Consider the following 20,793-nt stretch of genomic DNA (forward strand, 5'->3'; position numbering starts at 1 on the left):
AAAACCCAGTCATGAAACTGGATGAGCTGATTGGCATTTCCCAGCTGCTCTTCTCTCCCTCGCAGAACACAATGCTCCTTATTGAAGCAAGACATTATTAATGAGCAATCCCTGGACTGCAATAATCCCGATGTTTAGTCCAAAGAGTGTCTGTAATCTGCCTGCAGTTCTGGCTGTGCCTGCCATTGGCCCAGGGCTTTGCAAACACAGCTGAGCACTGATAACAGCAGCTCATAAAGCCCCAGGTTTGATGTTGAACTTCACAGTCAGGAGCAGCAGATGAAGGAACCACAGAAACTTTAAGGTAAGTCTTTTATTTTATTGCTTCCAAGGTCCTGGAGATATTTGCCTGGCTGGTGGATGCTCATCACACAATGGAACTTAGATTTATAAATTATAGGGATTTATTTCCAGTGTTTTAGGTTTTGGGGGGGGGGGAGACCAGGAGACAAAAGAAATGGAATTCAATGAGATTGGTGGTTTTAATGACAAGAACTTGAACAAAATCCTACCTTTCAGGAAAATGAACATTAGGTTTTTTAAGTTTTAGGATGATATCATCCGGGCAACAGAGCAAAAGGGGATTTTAAGTTCTGATGGGTTAAAAATGGCAGCAGAAGCACACAATAATTTAGACTGTTATTTCACACGCGAAATAGTTAATTCTAAAGTATTTTTCACTTCTGTGGGTCATCACTAAAACGTGTAAAAGTGTTCTGATGTGCCAATGCGATGCACACGTGCTCCCACACTTCCTCTACTTAAAAGAACCAATTTCTCTGTATTTGAGGTGGTTTTGTGAGGTTAAATGCTCTTAATCATGAGCTAAATGCAGTGGTAGCTGCCAATGTGTATTGATCTGGCTGCTGAGGTTAGTTTTAACTAGTTTTAATTAGTTTAAATCAGTTTGATTGCTGGTGCACAGTTCAGTGTTGATGGTTCTGGGTTGTTCTTTGAGCCAGCACAGCCCCCTAGGCACAGCATGCCTTTCTCACCAAAAAAATATAAAAAAAAGGAATTTGGGAAAGCCTTGTGTTTTCCACAGCTTTTTAAGGCACTGACTCCACGGAGTTATTTCCCGTATTTCAGTTGTGATTCCAGCAGCAGCCCCTGTGCCATGAGCTTGTGCACAATCTGTCCTGCCACTGTACAAATAAGCAATTTACCTCTCTTGCCTTCCCCACATGTCCTGGACACAGCCTCAGAGTTTATTCCAGCTTTTCTCAGGAATATTTTTAACAAATCGAGTTCTCCCCTTTTAAATGAATAGGCTTGTGTTTGCTCTAAAGGAGATAAAGTTTAGAAAAAGAAAAACTTATTTTATTTGTTTTCTGTTTCAGGAATTTTAGTAACTTGTAGGAAACTCCGTGGTTAATCTCAGGAGTAAACTTTTCTGTGTTAAGTGATTTGCAGGGAGAAAAATAAATTCCCTCAGTGTAATAATTTTATAATCTGCATGGGTTGAATGAACTGAACTGGAGATTATTGCACATAGTCTTTAAGGAGAGTTTTATTTAAGCCTCAGGATTAGGCAATGTGGCTTAAAACCGGAATAATTTATAAAATGTTGTGAATTTAATAAATTGGAAATGCAATTTATAGCGGTTCCTTGTGTTTTACTTTGACTGATGGCATCTCTCTGGGTTTCTAGATGGGCAGGAAGAGGAAGTTCAGTGGGCTTGAGATTTCCCTGATTGTCCTCTTCTGTCTGGTGACCATCATCGCCTGTATCCTCGTCGGGCTGCTGGCCACGGGAGAACCCGGGGTGAAATCTCCAGGTGAGTGCCGCAGGAGCAAAATCCCCGAGTGGGATCTGCTCAGCTCTGACTCAGGGCTCCCGTTCTTATCTTTATCCAAAGGTGAATCACGGCCAGTCCTTCCTGTGGATGGCACGATTAAAGTTACCAGCCATGAATGCAATAAAAGGCGAGAGTTGGGATTTATTGTCGTGGAAAATCTTTTATCTCCGCCTCCGCTGATTGGACTTTCTTTGGGAACATAGAGCTCAGATGATACCAACTTTTTTTGAGTACAAAAAGAGATAACACTGGAAGAAATCTCCCTGATCACCTGTGTGGGAGCGGCCAAATTGTGTGGAACATTATTATAATCCTAAAATCCCACAGTGTTTGTTGCTAATGCACTGATAAATCAGGAAACCCTTGCCTTCCAGGGATGTGATGCAGAGCACCTGCTTTCCTTCCAGTCCCATTTTCTGTAATTCCATTCACACTCAGAGACTGAAGCAAAAAGCTTGGAGGTGAAAAGGGCAGAAAAATACAAATTATTGCTTATACAAGGCAAACACCTCGGTGTTTCAGTAAAACTGCCCATCTAGACTAGTATCTGCATTTTTTTTTCTTGTTTCTGTCATGAGGAGGAGTTTCCCTGAGCAAAAAGCACGAGTGCAGATGATGCAAAGAGGCAACTCTGGGTGTGTGTGTCCATCTCAGCCCAGGGCTCATCCCTGCACTCCAGAGTCCTTGTTCCAGACACAAACAATGTTCCCAAAAACTTAAAGTGACTTCAGTGTTCCCTTTAATCAGCAAAAGCTGCCCACCTTAAATTCAGTCCCACAAACCTGAAATCTAAAGGAGCATTTTAATGGAGCTTTGAGATGTTTTTCCCTGGTGCTCCAATTTCAGCCTCTGTGGAAAGCTCAGCCTCAGGGGAAGGAGCACCACGACAGCCCAGTATGAGAAAAGTTCTTCCAATTTTTAGTTTTGCATGTATTTTCAATGAAGTGGAGCACAATGACCCTCAGGAGTCACTGAAAAACAGACTAACAAAATAAAATTATCAAAAATTACCGATATATTCAAAAATTCACAGTAACGTTTTTGTATCTGAAGTAATTGTGTGCCATTTTCCATAGGTAAAAATAAATCCCAGAATCAATGTTTGATTTGAATCTCTGCTGTTGTCAGGGAAGCAGCCAGCAGAAGCAGGGGCTGGGTTCAGAGGGAATCAAGTTATTCCTGCAGTTTAGAGATCCTGGTGCTAACCCATTCCTTTATTTCCATGACAGATTTTTACCCACAATGTCAGAAGATACCAGCAGAAAAGAGAATTGACTGCATCCCAGATCAATTAGCAACAAAGGTCTGGTAACGTTCTAGAAAATAGATGTCATCCCATAAAATATCCTACTTGTTTATAAAAACGTAATTTGTCCTTACTAGGTCAAGTATTTCCTTAATTTGTTTAAATTTGTGATTTCCCCAGGAATTGGAAGGAGGAGAAATTTGAGGTCCCTTCCAACCCAAACCCTTCCACAATTCTATGGTGCCATTTATTTTTCAGTGCTTTCACCTTGAGAACCTTTCTGTAATAGTTGCTCTTGAAAGACTACTATTGTTATAATTATTATTTTTCATCTTTATTATGGATTTTCTTATTGTCCGGTGGATGCCTGGTATCTTTGATGTGGGAGGGGCAACTTAGGAGGAAGAAAAAAAAAAAAAAAAGAACAAAACAGTGTGATGTGGGTTATTTCTGTCATTCACAGAGGTAGGAAAATTTTTAACCAGCTGTCTGAACCTCGGAGGAAATTCCCACCTAATTCCAGAGCCGGCTGTTGTTAGAGCCTCTCACGCCGTGGGTTTTGTTATGATTTGTAGTTCAATAAAGTCCTGCAGGGGATGGGTTAGGAAAGGTTCAAATCCCAGCCTGTTCCTCATCTCTTCAGGTTCCTTGCCTGCCCCATGAACAGGCCCAGCACTGCAGGAGAAGCCGTGCAGATCATTTAAATCTGTAATTACTTCAGTTCTGTTCAACCAGTCGCCGCACGCCAAGTGCTGCACTCCTCAAGCAGGGAGGGAGGCAGCGGTGCCCTGGTTGCAGCTGCAAGGCTGCTGCTAGGAGAGAACTGAAAACAATCAAATCACAGCTCCCAGCAGAAAAGCAGAGGCAGATTTCAACCCTGAGAGTGCCTGATCTGGAGTTAGAGGTGAAAGAAGTGATTCCTGAGTATTAGTGGAGAGCACGCAGCAGATTTGACAGGGCTAGAGATGAATATCACCTTTTACTCCGTGAGGAAAGGCAGAATCCATCCCAGTGATTCCATTCACTCCTGTGCACGTTTTTCCCTGGCAGTGATGTGGCTGTGTCAGGCTGCAGGAATGCAGCAACCTGTGAAACTGCAGATACCTGCAGCGCTCTTCTGCAGTGCTCTGTGTTAATGGTTTTCAGAATAAACAGCAGCTGGGAAAAGTGATTTGGCTGAGCTGATCTGGAAGGTTTAGGGCCTGCCTTGATTTCCCCAGTCACTGGAGATGGGCAGGATGGAGCCAGAAAAGTAGGATTACAGAAATGAGAAGTAAATAGAAGGAAGAAAATGAAAGCTAGAAAAGGAAAGGAAGATGGAAAGAAAGAAAAAGGAAGAAGAAGGCATGAAGAAATGAGGAAAAAAAGGAAGAAATGAAGAAGAGAAGAGGAAGGAATAAAGAAAAAAGAAAGGAATGAAGAAAAGAGAAAAAATGAAGGAAAGAAGAGAGAGGAAGGAAGGAATGAAGAAGAGAGAATAAAAGGAAGAAATGAAGAAGAGGAAAAAAGAGAAGAAAGAAATAGACATTTTTCATCTGATCATGTGGTTGGTGAAGATAGAGATGCTGGAAGAAGGAAGATATTTGGGAACTATTTGCTGATGTGGAAAACTGCCAGGAGGTCTGATCAGACAAGCAGAACACACCAGTAAAATGAGAATTCCACTGAGCAGAGCTCATGTAGGCCAGGCTGGACCCTCTGAAAGCTCGGGGAAGGGAGAATTGTTGGTTTAGGCTTGGTTTCTGTGCTTTTTTTACCCAAAATACTCCACTGGCAGAGGTCTGTGTGGATGCAGAGAGCGGTACATTTTAGCTCAGCACGTGGCTGCACTCGGACTCCCTGGTGCTCAGTTGATTCTGTCCCTCAGTGTAAACAGCTTCCTCGTATCCAGGGTTATTCCTGAATGAGCTTTGCCTTTCCTGGGTGCTGGTATCTACTGTGCTGCTTTTACAGCTCACAGGCCGGGATCACATCTTTATTTATAGCTGATGATTGCTTTACAGCGAGCTCCCCAGTGTCTCTGGTGAACTCTGCTCCTTTGCCTGTGCCAGGTGTACCCAATCCTCAGCTCCCGTGTTTCCTTCCTCGTGCAGAAAGCTCAGTATAAAGCCACAACAATCCAAATCTGCCAGGATAAGATCCAGCTGGAAAAATATCATTGGATGGTGAAGGAACTGCTGAAAATAGTTGAGAAGTATTCAGGAGAAATAGCTTAGGAAGCTGGGAATGAGAATGCCTGAACTGTCAGGTGTTAGGAAAATCAGTTTATTCTGCTTTTTCTGGGATGGTCGCTGGTCTGGGAAGGGATAAGGAGATGGAAGTTGAAAATCTGGTTTTATATTTGGGATATTCCCTTATATATGAAGGAAATGAAATAAGGGAATAAACCCATGATCTCTGCAGTCTTGGAGGGCTTGGGGCTTCCTCTCCTTTACTCTGCAGAATTTTGTAAATGGGAAATGGGGAGTTCTCCTGGTGGGATCTGGGGAGGTGGGAAGTGAGCCTGGGTTTTTCACAGCCTTACAAAGGGCTTGCATCACTCTGTGTATTAAAGAGGGGGGGAAAAGAGTCCCTACATCTCTCCTCCAACCCTTATTTTTGGCTTGGAACCTGATGGAAATGACAGCAAATGTTTTCTGATGGGGTGAATCCACGGCTGAGAGAAGAACATTTCTCTGTGTGTCAAGTCTGGGGTTCATCTTGGGTGGGTTTTGAGTGATTTCTGTGCTCTGTAAAGCCACTATCAAATAAATGCCCTGAGACTTCCCAAGCCAGTGGCTTTGCCGGCTCCCTCAGTGCTTCCTTCACCACCCACCTGATTGCTGGGCTGGAGCTGCCTTATCTTTTATCTGTCCAGAGCCTCTGAAAATAATTCGACCTGCACTGACCAGTTTGGGCTCTCCAACCCCAAAACAAGGACAGCAGCAATGAAGGGTTTGGGTCATGTCCAGAATATTTTAAGCCTTTATTACAAACAGCAAAAGCTTTTGAGCCCAATCAGGTGTAGGCAGAAAGAGCTTCTGGTAGTGGAGAGGTGAAAGTGAGACTTTGAAGGTGTCCCTGTTGGATTTGGATACCTGACATCACCAATGGATGACGCCCTTCGCCCTCATTGAGAGTTGTTTTGCCAATGTCCTTTGCCCTAAGTAATGAATGGGTGTTTAAGGAGCAAAAATGGGCAGAAATTTAGTGATTAATTGCCCCAATCTTATCTCCAAACAAAAACCTCACTCACTTAGCAGAAAAACCAGTTAATTTCTAACAGCAAACGAAGGAATTTCAGCATTTTAGTGAATGGGAGTGTAAAGGTTGGTGCCACTGAGACAGAGGCTTGAAACAACATGTTTGTTTTTTAAAAATTAAAAAGTATTTATCTCAATGTGGGGTTATGCAGAAGCAGTCTGAGTATTTCTGATACTGGAAAATTACATTAAAATGTAGCTATTATACACAATGTTTAATTATTATGGATGTTTATTAGATGTTAATCCCATGCTAAATTTTACTCCCTCTCCAGTGTGTGACTTTTGGTCAGACTCTGCTGTATCTGTCACAGCTCAAATGTTTCAATAACTCTTCTAAAATATTTATTTTACCTGTGGATCTTGTGGTCTTAGGAAAGAATGCACGCCCAATAAGCAAGTTTACTCTGAATCCAGAAAAAAAAAAAAAATCCTCTTTAGTGCTTTCTGTGCCGCTGAGTTCACTCCACAGAGTTTTTCCAAAGGAGGACTTGACCCGAGCGCAGAAATTATTAAGGTTTCTGATGTTTGGGGTGAAATGTGTGCTTTAACTGGTTCAGCACGGATTTTTTAGCAGAACCCCAGCTGATTTGTGCCCCTCCTGTCCTTGCTTAGAGCACCTGCTCCCTCCGTGGCTGCTGCTGGAGCCCCCAGAGCGACGCCAGCGTGCCCTGGTGCTTCTTCTCCCCCAACCACGGCTACCAAGTGCAGGGCTCCCAGAGATCCACCAAGGCAGGTAAGCTCTGGGCTGGGCCTCCCCAGTTCCCACCCCTGTGGGTTTCTTATCTTCTTTTTGTCTGTTGCAGCCGGGATTAAATGCTTGAGAGATGCAGTTTTTGTGTTTGGATTCAGATGTTTATTAATTCTTATCTATAGTACAGTCTCATGAGTTGTGAGTTTTGGCTAACAAAGTGAAAAATGGCTCTGTCTCTAACTCTTTCCAAGGTTTTTTAAGCACAAATTGTCCTCTTATGAAATGACATAGATTATTTTTACTTTTAACCCAATAACCAAACACCCGTAGCCCGCAATATGGACTTTTCTACCCAAATACCACCCAAACCCACAAAGAAGAAGGTGAAAAAGAAGGACTGACCTCTGCCCTAAAACCTCCCTCTTGCTTTATATATATTACTATATTCTAAACATTCAAACTCTGTTTTGCACCCTGTTCTATCACACACTTCTATTCAAACCACACACCCTCAATCCCAGTGCTGTCACTCAGTTTTGGGATCCTTCTCCACGGCCTCAGGTCAATGCAGAGTTTGCCTGGGGGTCAGCGCCTGGCAGCACAGAAACCCCAAAATTCTCCGTGTCCAGGGTTCCAACACACCCCCTTTGTCCCACCCCACACAACGCCTCGTGTTTCTCTCCCAAGGGTTTGAGGCCACGCTGAAGAGGCTGCCATCCCCTTCCCTCTTTGGGAACGACATCCAGACCGTGCTGCTCACAGGAGAGTACCAGACAAAGAACCGCTTCCGATTCAAGGTCAGCCTTTGTCCTCTGCTGCCTCAAGGGCCCTTTTCTCTGCGAGATGTGGGGTTGCCTATGCAGGGAGCGTAGGGTTGAAGCCTCTGGAGCACTCTCATGATTCCCACTACAGTTCTGTCCTTGTCCTCCCTGCTGTTGCAATGCCTCAGGTTAACAGGCACTTGGCACGGTGGGAATCCTGCATGAAAAGTCACCGAGGCCTTTGAAAAGCTCAGTTTTTCTGTTATCTACCCTTTGCCCTCATCATGGGAAGATCTGGGGGATAAATGTATTTACTTACTTTTTGTTTATGGCCTGGTCACATCTCTCAATCATTTTGACAGGCAATATCAGCTTTTCCAATGGTTTGAGTTTTCCATGGAGAGCTCCAGTCTGTGCCTTGGGTGTGGGATATCAGTGGCTTGTGGGACTGAGAAACTTCTGTGGGAGACTTTGTCCTGTGGTGGCTTCCTGGTGAGCCTGGGAAACACAGAGTCAAATAATCTGAGGAAAATGGCTGAAGATGAGTAATTAAACTTGTGAGTGGATAACAATAAAAGGGCAGAAATACCCCGGGTCAGTACTATAGGTGGTGCTGGAAAATGTCTGTATTAGGGATGGATTTTATAAAGGCCCAACGCTTGTGCTGTGTGAATGTGTGCAGATCACTGACCCCAACACACCGAGGTTCGAGGTCCCTCACGAGCACGTGAAGCCGTTCACGGGGCCTGGGGCCTCCGGCCTCAACTACAGGGTGGAGCTGAAGCAGAACCCCTTCGGCCTCGTGGTGACCAGAGCCAGCAATGGCAGAGTGCTGTAAGTCCTGCTGGGGCTTCCTCTGTGGCACGGATGTCACTGGGGCTCCCCGAAAGCCGGTGATGCCGCCTGAGAGGTGCCCTCTTGGGCATGGGCTCTGCTTCTTCCCTTTTCTTGACTGGTGGATGTCCCTCAAGTCTTGGGGTGACTTTGGGAGCAAAGTCTGAGATGGGAAGCTCTGTCTGAAAGGTTTCAGGTGTGGCTCTCTGATCACGTTCCCCCAGTGCTGGGGAAATCTCAATATGTGGAATTTTTATTGTCTTATGGACTCTGTCGATGCTTTAAACCATGAGGGAAAACTCCCAATTGCACCTCTTATCTTCTTTACTACACTCGTGCTGAGCCCTGAACCACCAAAATTACGCTGCCTTTTAGACCTGTGATATTCAAGGACAGCTGGTTGTGTAAGGCTGTGTCTAAGATATTCAATGAACTTGAACGCTGAGTTCTCTCATCCCATTTATGTTCTAAAAAGAAACAAATAAAACCCAAACCCACCAACCCACAGGTGGCCAAGAGAGGGGAAGCGCCAGGATGAAGCTGCTCATTAAATCAGCCAGGAATGATTACCTGTCACAGGGCTGGGCCACTTGGATTAACAAAGCTTCGAGTTTAATTAATCAAAGGTTGTTTTTTGCTCTTATTAGTATTGTTTTCTTGCTTGGAATCCTGTGTAATGATTGATTTGCAGTTATGGAGGGCACGGAGGATGGACTTGGCAGTCAGCAGAGCCTGACTGATTAAACAGGTCCAGGGAGGGGATGAGACACCTGTGGGGCCACACTGGAACAATTCTCTGGAATATCGTCTAAATTTCCTTAGGCTTTTGTTTAATTTCATAAAAGTGTTTGCATTTGGGTCTCTAAAGAAAAAATTACAGTGGTGTTGGGCTCCAAGTTTTAGGGTCTCAAAGGAAGGTGTTGCTACTATGGCATAAGGGATAAATCCTTGGTAAATTTCTTTGCCTAAGATCACTGATTTTCCCCAACTTTCAAACAGTCCAACAAAACAGAGGCCTCGTTATAAAAGGACAACATGTTACGACAGTTCATTACCAAAATCCTGATTATTCTGATAAAGTCTGCGACCTTCCACCATCATTTGTTCCTCTTGAGGCCCCAAAGGAGAGTTCTGACTCCAACAACTGTTGGAAGAAAACCTGAAAGAAAGGTCTGGGTGGAGACCTGGCTCTGCCAACCAGCTCCAGCTGAAAGGAGCGGGAAAAACTGAAAAATTGGTAAAATTCTTCCTTTTTTCTCACTTTTTCTTACACTTTCTCACCAGGTTTGACACAACCATAGGGCCCCTACAGTACGCTGACCAGTTCCTGCAGCTCTCCATCAAACTGCCCAGCAGCAACATCTACGGCGTGGGGGAGCACGTGCACAAGCAGTACAGGCACGATGTCAACTGGAAAACTTGGCCTATTTTCAACAGGGACACTGGCCCCTCTGCAGTGAGTTTGGGGTTGTTTCCCCTCATTCTTTGCATTTCTGTCACCCAAACCTCTCGGGCAGCAAGCGTATTCGTGTATCTGCTGAGTTTTCCCCAAAGGTTTTCCAGGCACTGCATGTTGTTGTCAGTAAAAACTCCGTGGTGCTGATGGATGTTCCCTGATTTTTGTGCTGGTGTGCAGTGGAAAACCAGTGGATAAACATCAGTAGATGAGTCCTCAGCTTCTACTGATAATCAGAATAAATAACATGCTAATTAATCACGATATGCCATAATGCTTTGCTGAGTGCAGGGTTCAGTTCAGACGGCACAGGCTCCTTCAGCAACGTCCGAAGAGCTCAAATTATGGGAAAATTCTACTTAACAGCTGTCTCATTACAAGATAAAACATGTCTGCCAGCTCTTATTTGTTTCTAGAGTTTTCTGGCTGTACCTGTATGAAACGATTTCTGTGACACCCATTTTTTAATAATTGTAAGATTATTTTCCCCATTACCTCAGCTTCACAAAGCAAATCCCTGCTGTTAGAGAGAACTCGTTCCACTGCAATAGAAGTTATACAGACTGAAACCTGAGGGTGAGATGGCAGCATGTAGTTAATTAATAATCTGGAATTTGTACGCATTGCCTTCAGATTCCTGCTCACTCTTTTCCCTGGTTTGAAGATAGTTCTTCACTGAATGGCTCCACTGAGTGTAGCCTCACTAAAATAAAATAACACTGAACAGCACCAAGTTAGGCTGATTCCAAATTGCTCAGGTTCTCTTTCTTGCTCATTTGCACTGAATTTGCTTTTTCAGGAGAAAAAACACAACTATTGCAATAACTGTTAGCATTTCTGAGGGGTTATGTTGCTAATAACAACAGGAATAAAAAAAGAACTAGAAAGAAAATGAAAAAGCAGCAAGGCACTTTCCTATTTCCATTAGACATCAAAATTATTGCCTTGTAGGATGAATAGAAATATAGATTAGATGTAAAACCTAATCTCGGGTGAAAGGGGATGGAAGCACCTCTCAAGTTCTCCTTGATGAGCACATTTATTCCCCAGAAACAGAGCTGCAATATCTGCCAGCTTTCCTGGAGATCCATCAGATCTGTTATCTATTTATTGGGCAAATTCTTGTTTTAATGGAAAATAAAGGAGGAGAACACCAGGAAAAACAGAACATACAAAGCAGTTAAGTGTCAGGATTTAAATTTCTGCTGTTTGCTCCAATTTTGAGATGTTTCGAGTTCTACCCGTGATATATTTTGAAATATTCCAGAACAGACCCTGTTATTAGATGTTAATCAGCCTGCCTATTCCCTTTATTATTTTAGGCAATGGATAATTTATATGGAGCCCAAACTTTCTTCCTGTGTTTGGAAGACAACACTGGGGCCTCCTTTGGCGTTTTCCTGATGAACAGCAATGCCATGGGTAAGAAACCTTTTTCTGTGGCTCTGAGCAGTGCAGCTGAATTCCTTTTGAAATGATCTTTTGGATTGCAATAAAAAACTGAACTGATGTAAGTTTTCCTTCTTAAAAATACCTCCCATATCTGAGGGCAGTCATAGCCCTGTGTTTAATAATATTTCAAATACAAGCATTGAGTAGCTCCCAGTTAACTGGAAGGTTTTGATGGAAATCCGAGGGTCAGGAACTTATCCAAAGGCTGTGCAGGTTTGCACTGGAATACAAGATTAAATTTGTGGTGAACAACACTTGGAAGTAAATATTCTTTAGTCCTTTTAGATAAGTAAATTTATATTTATGTTTACTGAATTCTGCACATCTTTGGGCTGGAAAGTTGTACTAAAAATTCAGAGATAAAAGGTTAAACCTTTGGATTTCTTCTGATTCTCTTCTCTGTAGGACGTAAAGGAATGGAAATAGGGACACATGAAGAGTTGTCTGATTTCCCTTTCTTTGCAAGTTCAGTTAATGGTTCTTTAGGAATTTTGTGGGTTTTACTTCAGTAAATTCTCTAATCATCAATTAGAAAATGGCAAAGTTATTTTAGAGTTTCCTGCCCTTCAGAACTGTTGTTGTGCCCTCTTGTCTGGCAGAGTTTGTGGTGCAGCCTGCTCCAGCAGTGACCTACAGAACCATTGGAGGCATCCTGGATTTCTACATCTTCCTGGGGGACACTCCAGAGCAAGTAGTGCAGGAGTACCTGCAGGTACCTTTATCTACAGGGATTATGCTTTGAACAGGTTTTTTCAAAGTGCTTGGGGTTTATTTTGTAATATTCTTTTTCTCTGGCTGGAGAGGAGACCATGCTTCAGGCCCAAGAGCTCCAAGATTCATTAATCTGTAATTTACACCATGGTCATTAGGGCTGGAGATGGTCTCTAGAATAATTTATGTGTCCTTGCTCTTGTCAATAAATAGCAGGGGAAAAATACTATATTTAGGAGTGGGCTACTCGTTTTGTGTGTGCTATTGGAGTAGATTTGAGAAAAGTGGTGATGACTTATGGGGACTGCCTAAAAACAGAGGCCAGACAGAGTTAAGGGAATAAAAAGCAGTTCTGTTTATTGAAGGGCCTCCAGGTCCATTTGGGGCAGACAAAGCCCCCCAGGGGCTGCACCCAAAATGGACCCCGGGTCACGGTTTCACACTTGGATCAGTTTGCTCCATTTGCACATTGGGGTTCATCTCCCAATTACAGCTTCAGCTAATGAAGTCATTCACCCCAAGTTTCTCCCCCAGCTCACTTTAGTTTCCATCTCTGGGGCCTGAGGCAGTGAGGTGTCCTTGATCCCCAGGCCTGCAGAGGAATTGTTGTGTCTGACCAAAACGGGGAAGCAGCAGCTGACGCCGTGTGTGGAGTTTGGAGTCACACACTAAAGAACTGCAGGGGCACAAATGCATGGAAAATAGAAAAGCTCAGATCCTGAGGCATCAGTGGATGCAAGGAAAGGGGATGAGGTGACACAGGGCGTCCAACAGCACACTGGGTTTTGTTTTCCCCTCGCAGCTGGTGGGACTGCCAACACTGCCCTCCTACTGGAGCCTGGGATTCCAGCTCAGCCGCTACGGTTACGCCTCGCTGGATGAGGTGAAGGAAGTTGTGGAGAGGAACAGGGCCATTGGACTGCCCTACGTGAGTGTGGGGTCTGGGGAGGACACCAGGATCCTACAACTTCCTCATTTTCCATGAGTTTGGTTTGGGAAATGTGTGGTGCCAAAGGTTTTTTGATGTTAAACCCATTATCAGAACATTGAATGGGGGAGTGGGTCAACTGCAGTTAGATTTATTGAAACACTTCATTGTAATAGTTTTTCTTTTTTTCTTTACAACTCCATCCATTTTTCTCCTTTTGAAATATTATTTTTAATGTCCTATTGACAGTTATGGAACCATATATTATTAATAATTGACAGTCAAAGGCAAAGTACAATTAACTTTTAAAATTAGATTTTAGGGGACATGAGCCTGATGTCTTCAATAGAATAAAAACACCCTCATAATAAGCTAATATTTGGGAAGAAAATGGACTAATAAAAACCTTTGCCTATAACTTCTCATGGAAAAGCTGAACTCCCTTCTCTTTCAGGATGCTCAAGTCATTGATATTGAATATATGGACAAAAGGAAAGATTTTACTTATGACAAGGTGAAATTTAAAGACCTCCCTAAATTTGCAGCTTATTTGCATGACTATGGACAAAAATATATCATCATATTGGTAAGCATTTAACTACTCCTTTTTTCCCTTCTGAAGAGTTTCATTACAGTTATATATTATTATTCTTTACTTATTCAGTGCGATTATCGCATTCACAGCCTGTAATAATGGATGCAATATTCTGATTTCCTCTTTTCTCTGTTGTTTTCTAACTTCTTTAGGATCCTGCTATTAGCACCCAAAAACTGTCTGATGGAAGTCCCTATGGAAGCTACGTCAGGGGAACGGACAGAAAAGTCTGGGTTAATGAGTCAGATGGAACAACACTGATTGGGGAGGTAATCATGGTTTTACACATTTGAATTGGATCCGTTGTCACTGTCATGGTTTCATTTAGCTCAGAGGACTTATCGACCTGTGAGAGCAAAGTTCGTAAGGTCTGTTGTCGACTATGATAATTCTCAACCTTTCTTATCTTTTTTCAATTGTTTACATTAAACAGGTATTTTTCATGAATTCTACTTAAAAATGAATGGTTTTTTTAAATTTTAATTTTTTAAAGAAAAATAGAACTAAAATAACAATTAAAATCACACAGGTTACCATTAACCTTAATTCTTTTTTTTTTTTTTTTTTACATTAAAGGGTAGTTTGAAGGCTCAAAGTATGTTTCATCAGCCAGTTCCTATTTATTTCCAGTAGCAGCTGAAGAGCCAGATCCCACATTATCCTTTTAATTGATAATCTTAACTTCTATTGAGATTTTTCTTAGCTGCGTACTGTTCCTTGTGGGACTCACAAGGAAAGTGGTTAAAAAATTCAGAGTTAAGAAATTCATAGTCTTTTTGTTCTTCAAGCTCCCATCCAACCTGAGCAGGTCTGTGATCCTACGAACCCTTTTCAGTCTCATTCGAAGTTCCATTAATTTTGTTCCTTTGAATATTCCAGGTGTGGCCAGGGGAAACTGTGTTCCCAGACTTCACCAACCCCGAGTGCACGAGCTGGTGGGCGGACGAGTGCAAATTGTTCCATGACACAGTGCCCTATGATGGACTGTGGATTGTGAGTAATTCAGGATTTTTATTTTTGTTTTTTTTATTTTCATTTTTAAAATATAGGTGATAGCAGATGTTTGTTACATGAATTTTTATTGGATTGAAAGATATTTTTGCCATCAGAAAGGAGATGGTGAAGAATATCTAATGATTTTTTAAAGGATGACAGAATAGAGCGTAAGACTTTAGGGAGATGTACTTAAGGCAACTCTATTACATCCTGCATCTTTCCTTTCCAGGATATGAATGAAGTGTCCAACTTTGTTCAAGGCTCAAAAAGAGGTTGTGCACAGAATGAATTAAACTACCCTCCTTACACTCCCAGTAAGTCCAGCTACTTTAATCCAAATAATAAAATATAATATAAAACGTTAATTGCCTTCAAGGATGCAACGTGGTTTTAGTGTAGTTCTTATGGGTAGGGTTTGGACATTCCTATTGACAGAAAATAATATTTACCTGCTTGTATTTGTATACTTCAGGTGTGGCTTATAGAACTGCCTTTTTATCTTATCAAATAATTACTGGATATTGTCATTGTCTTAATTGCACTGTCAGTAGTTTTTCAGAGATTTGCAGAACTAAAATGGAGTTCATAATTCATATTAATAGCAGATTTAAGTAACCTTTACCAGTGCTGTCAGATGGTGATTCAGGATTTTAGAGCACAGTTCCCAGGTCCTTGGATGGGTGCAAAGCTCAGGAATGGAAGTATCACAGAGCAAAGATGAACCTAACCAACAGCCAAGAACAGCATTTTGGTTTTGGGGTAATTAAACTGCCTGATTGAAGAAATAAAGATAAAAAAGGGGCTTGGATATCATAAATGTGCATTAAAGATTGGATATATTAATAATAGAAATGTACCTTACCAGTGCTATTTGTATTCCTTTCTTCAAGGGATTCTCGACAAAGTCATGTATTCCAAGACGATTTGCCTGGATGCAGTGCAGAACTGGGGGAAGCAGTATGATGTCCACAATCTTTATGGATATTCCATGGCCATCTCCAGTAGGAAGTAAGGGATGCATGCTAAAATCCTGAAGAAAGGTTTCAGAGCAGTGCATGACCTGTATTTTCTAAAGCACCATGAGATTTGGTTGGTAAAGGAACGAGATTCCTGAAAAATGCTGCGTTTTGTTTGAGCCAAGGCAAAATCCACAGCCTGGAGTTGGTTGGAAAAGCTAGAAAATCGGTTGTCAGAGCTGTGTAAAGAGGTTGTTTCAAATGAATATCTTGAACTCTGCTAAAACACACCTCCAAAAGGACAACGCCATCCTTGGAAGAAATAATCAGTGCAAATCAGTATAAATCGCCTTTTTCCAGAATTACCAATGTCTGAGTTGTCTTTTCCTCTGTGTAATTCCAGTCTCATTCCTTTCCAGAGCCATCGAGAAGGTGTTTCCAGGAAAGAGAAGCTTCCTCATCTCGAGGTCTACTTTTGCAGGGTCAGGAAAGTACACAGGACACTGGCTGGGGGACAATGCGGCCACGTGGGACCAAATGAGATGGGCGATCCCTGGAATGCTGGAGTTTAACCTCTTTGGAATGCCTTACGTAGGACATCAGTTCTTGCCATCCTTTCAAAGCAGAACAGATTATCTAACCAAGCAATCTCTAAATAACCATTTACACTGGCACCTCAAAATTTACCCTTTTCAGGAATTTCCTTTGAACATTTATTTTCAGTTACGGATTTTTTTTTATTTAGGCTCTTTATTTTTGATTTTTTGTGACTGTGGTGACATAAAAGTGGGTAACAAACTTATCATCTTATATATCCCAATCTATCTCTTATTTTAGTAATTTTTAAACACTAGTGAGTGATGTGAAACAATTCCTGGTTTTCTTATTTCAAATTAGAGATATCCACTTAGAAGGGAAATAGCCAAAATCCTTTTTATTATTTAAATTTGGATGGCTTTGAAGCTTTTTTTCCATTCTGTGCATATCATCGCCAAGCAGGAAGGTAAAATTTGAAAAAAAGCAGGATGATGGGCAATGCTAGTGAGGGGTCAGTTTAATTTTTTTGGACAGCATAGCTGGATTTGGGATAGTGTTGTACCTTTCAAGGTGCAGAACACTGTACCTCCAAGCCATTCTGATTTTTTTTTTTTCTTTTAAAGATTGGAGCAGATATTTGTGGTTTCAGTGAAAACACCACAGAAGAACTTTGCAGACGATGGATGCAAGTGGGAGCATTTTACCCATTTTCCAGGAACCACAACTGTGAAGGTTTCATCGTAAGTTGTGCTTTCTGTTCAAAGCTGCTTCGTGTTACGTGACCACGTTTCCTTTAATATCACTTTGAATCCAAACTATCAGTGACCAGTTTGAAAACAGAACCTTAAGCTGCCCTTATGAAATTGTAGATGGGAGAGGTTGGGTTTCATAAGGGATATTTGAGAATACAGTTTATTTGGCAACCGTTTTATGAATATTGGGTGCTCCTACCACCGAGGAGCACCGAGATCTGTGTGAGCCACCAGGCTGACCCCTGGAAGCTCCTTGGCATGAACCTGACTGCCAGGATGGATCCTGGCATAACCCTGATGGACAAGGAGGGATGGGCAGTGCAAACAGCACAGAGGGACAGGACACCAGGTGACAGCACCAGAAAGGAGAACCCAGTGCAGAGCTGCCCCACGGAGCCCCAGCCTCTCCAAAACACCTTTCTCACACAATTGCTTTTGAGAAACCTGGAAATAATAAGGGTGGATGTTTTCTTCCAGCATCAAGACCCAGCTGTGTTTGGACACAACTCCTCGCTGGTGAACAGCTCCAAGCATTACCTGAACATTCGCTACACTTTGCTGCCCTACCTGTACACGCTGCTCTACAAAGCTCACACCCAAGGGCACACGGTGGTGAGGCCACTGCTACACGAGTGAGTTTGGGAGTTTTATAACCAGTAATAAAATCTGACACATTTCATGTGGTTAGGGGGCTTTCTAAACCTCCATCCTGTGAAAATGCACATTGGGATATCTGTAGGTGACTTCCCAATCTGTGAAGCCCCATTTTGGCGTAATCAGGTGATTTTTATATGGCATCTTTTAGTCATGATCGTGGACAATCAGTATCCTGAAACCTTGGGGTTGCTGCTGATATTAAAAAAAAAAACAAAACAAACAAAGAAAAAAAGGCAAAAACCCCCCAACAATTTCTTCTCTATTCCTTCACATTTATTCAGGTTCTACTCTGATGAAATAACCTGGGACATCGACAGACAGTTCCTGTGGGGCCCTGGGCTGCTGATTTCCCCTGTTCTCGAGCCGGTGGGTTTGGCTGGTTTGGGATCTGTCTGGTAACCTTGGGCTGTGTTGAGTCACCAGTTCCCTCCATTTATTGCTTCCAGTGAGAGAGCCCACAGCACATTTTTACCCCTGCTGAAATGGAAAATCTTGCAGCTAAATCCTACTCCCGTTCTCCAGTCTTCTGTGGAGTCAGGGATATCTGGTCTGATATTTTGCTTTACCTCATCTTCACATCATCTCTGAATTTCCTTTGGAGTCATTTGCTGCATTTCAGCTTCTCTGTGGTACAAGAAGAAAACAAAAATGTTGTGGCTTATTCTGTGACAGAACCTTGTAAATAATGATTTCTCCTGCCAGCAACACATTTTTCCATGGAGAAACGTAAAGCGTTTGTTAAATACAGGAAGGGAAAAAGAGAATCTGAAAGGGGCCAGCCCCCAAATACATGGAAAAAAGAAGACAGAGAGAGACTCGTGGATAGGATCTGGTTCGCTGGGTTTGAAGCATTGTGGCTTTGGGTGGCTTTCAGTGGGTCACCACTTCGCAGAGCAGCAATTCAGTTACACCCCAGCAGCTTTGCAGAAATTGTGCTTGGATTTCCCCCTCCCCCTGTCTGGACACCATCCTGAGCACCAGGAAACAGCAAAGCGTAGAAATATCAATGATTTTCTCACAGTGAACTTCAGCTTTATTGGAAAAACGAGTTCAGCTGATTAAGTTGAATTATGAAAGTTGTTTCTTCATTCACTTTTTTAGGGTGTGGAGTCCACTCGTGCGTACTTCCCTGATGCAGAGTGGTACGATTATGACACGGTAAGGAAATGCAGGGGATATAATGGGTTATTACATCATTTTCTAAAAGGGATTGTGATGAAATAGGATTGTCAGCCCTGCTTTGGGGACAGACATGTGAAGGAAAGACTTTGGAGTTACTTGGGAGAAAAGGGATAAAATGTGATGGGATAAGCTCAAGAACTGGTGCCTCAAGAAAGGGCTCCGATTATGACATTAAATCATAGTGATAGTCAATTATTTTATTTTATGTGTCCATTAATCTATAGATATTTACATAACTTAAACTTTTTTAATAAGGAACAATTTGACGAAACTCAGGACGTAAGAGAACACTCCCAGCAGTGGGTAACACAAAATTCCTGTTCTCTTTTCAATCCCTGTCCATAAGGGTGAACCAGTCGGTGTTAAGAAAACATGGCACATTTTACAAACCCCAGCAGAGAAAATGGGGCTGCACCTGAGAGGAGGATACATTTTCCCTACTCAGAATCCAGGCAACACCACAGTGGCAAGGTAGGATCCCAAAGAGAACACTTTTAACTTTTTTTTTTCCCCCTAATGAGGCTGAGCACTTCTAGGTTACAAAGAGCAGCAGCCCACTGTATTTAGGATTTTCCCCTTGAAACGTGGGAATAGCTGTGAGCCAAACCTCACTTCCATGCCTTTATTGATGAATTATTTGCATAAAAGGTTTGTAAACTCACTGCATATTTTAATCCATTTTCATGAAAATGAAAGGAAACCAAGGATTAAACTTAATTAGGTTGATTCTCCAAGGACTGGAGCCCTGTTGGGTGTTTCACTCTTACATGAACGTGGAGGATGCACCAAGAGCATTTAGATGTTTGTTATACACATAAATACCTCTTTCCACAGCCGCAAGAATCCAATGGGACTCATCATTGCCCTGGATATCAACAATGAAGCTTCCGGGGATTTGTTCTGGGATGATGGAGAATCTACAGGTGAGCAGCCATCAGCAGTGAAATAAATACTGTCAACAAAGATTTAACATGCTCAAATTTCAAATTTCCTGCTGAAAAGAGGACATTGTAACACACTGCTGCTACTTGCTCATAAATCAAATGGTTTTCATCACTTTTAAGTAGAAAACTGTGGATGTTACTAATGTAAGATTGAAGTCGCAACTTAATTTGACACAAGTTAGGAAAAAAGACACAAGGCTCTACTTTGAGGTCAAACCTCTGGTTTTCAGGAGAAATCTTTAGATGGTCAGGAGGTGACAGGGTTGTCCCATGGGATTTAGGCAAACACCTGCCCATCCAGGGAGGTGTCTGAACATCAGCATTGGGAAACTTTATACATTCCTTTTTCTTGTGGACTACACCAACCGTATCTCGCAGGAAAACTCCCAAGCATCTGCTTTTTTGGAATTTAGTGAAAGTTGGGGACGTTTTTAAGAAATAGAGCAGTGATTCAGCTCTTATTGCAGCCATAAATCCGTCAGCCTTGGGTGGCTGCTGTGCATGGGGGTGACAACTCCACGTGTTCCTCTGGACTAAAACAACAAAGCCATTACTGCCCTCACTGCTGCTGCCAAACAAAGCAATAAAACATTTCATCATTTTATGGCCTGCCCAAAACTTACAGGTTGCAGTTTTACAGGGGAACCATTTGCAATTTTCCCGTGGTGACAGGATTTGTCTTTTTGTATGTGGGGAAAAAAAAAAAAAAAAAAAAGCCAGATTGACCACATTTTGTATTTTTTTTTCCTGGTCGTGTGTTATTTCATCTCTTATGGTTTCATGGCATTTATAATTATTATAAATGACAATAATTTATCACCATTATCATCATCACCATTAATATTTGCATGAAGAATCCTTATTTAGGTTATGTTAATGGATTAGCTTTGATCAAAACTTTTATACTTAAGACAAACTGAGAAGAAATAACAGTAGAATAAAAAAAAAAAATTGCTATGTTTTAGAAGAGCTAATTCAAATGAATTTTTGTAGAAAAAGTTAGATCTCCTGGGAGACTGGCCAAAGGAAAAGAAAAAAGGACATTGCAGAT

General features: G+C 42.1%; 1 protein-coding gene across 2 annotated transcripts in view; it reads left to right on the plus strand.

Annotated features, from left to right (window-relative positions):
• Positions 1–262: 262 nt before the first annotated feature.
• Positions 263–20,793, plus strand: part of SI (sucrase-isomaltase) — a 43,951-nt gene continuing 23,420 nt past the window's right edge. Inside the window, exons 1-22 of one of the 2 annotated variants that reach the window (XM_040074560.2) lie at positions 263–304; positions 1,652–1,778; positions 3,029–3,102; positions 6,903–7,023; positions 7,669–7,778; positions 8,425–8,576; positions 9,861–10,032; positions 11,355–11,454; positions 12,084–12,196; positions 12,998–13,123; positions 13,578–13,709; positions 13,871–13,987; positions 14,598–14,711; positions 14,944–15,028; positions 15,605–15,722; positions 16,090–16,261; positions 16,831–16,947; positions 17,437–17,591; positions 17,898–17,982; positions 18,718–18,774; positions 19,145–19,269; positions 19,633–19,721. In XM_040074560.2, coding sequence (XP_039930494.1) covers positions 1,652–1,778; positions 3,029–3,102; positions 6,903–7,023; positions 7,669–7,778; positions 8,425–8,576; positions 9,861–10,032; positions 11,355–11,454; positions 12,084–12,196; positions 12,998–13,123; positions 13,578–13,709; positions 13,871–13,987; positions 14,598–14,711; positions 14,944–15,028; positions 15,605–15,722; positions 16,090–16,261; positions 16,831–16,947; positions 17,437–17,591; positions 17,898–17,982; positions 18,718–18,774; positions 19,145–19,269; positions 19,633–19,721 — 2,461 coding nt within the window. In that variant the 5' untranslated portion in view covers positions 263–304. The remainder of the gene's footprint in view (positions 305–1,651; positions 1,779–3,028; positions 3,103–6,902; positions 7,024–7,668; positions 7,779–8,424; positions 8,577–9,860; positions 10,033–11,354; positions 11,455–12,083; positions 12,197–12,997; positions 13,124–13,577; positions 13,710–13,870; positions 13,988–14,597; positions 14,712–14,943; positions 15,029–15,604; positions 15,723–16,089; positions 16,262–16,830; positions 16,948–17,436; positions 17,592–17,897; positions 17,983–18,717; positions 18,775–19,144; positions 19,270–19,632; positions 19,722–20,793) is intronic. The other variant, XM_040074561.2, reaches the window with a different exon arrangement.

Source organism: Hirundo rustica, chromosome 10 (genome assembly GCF_015227805.2).
Source record: "Hirundo rustica isolate bHirRus1 chromosome 10, bHirRus1.pri.v3, whole genome shotgun sequence".
Classification (NCBI taxonomy): domain Eukaryota; kingdom Metazoa; phylum Chordata; class Aves; order Passeriformes; family Hirundinidae; genus Hirundo; species Hirundo rustica.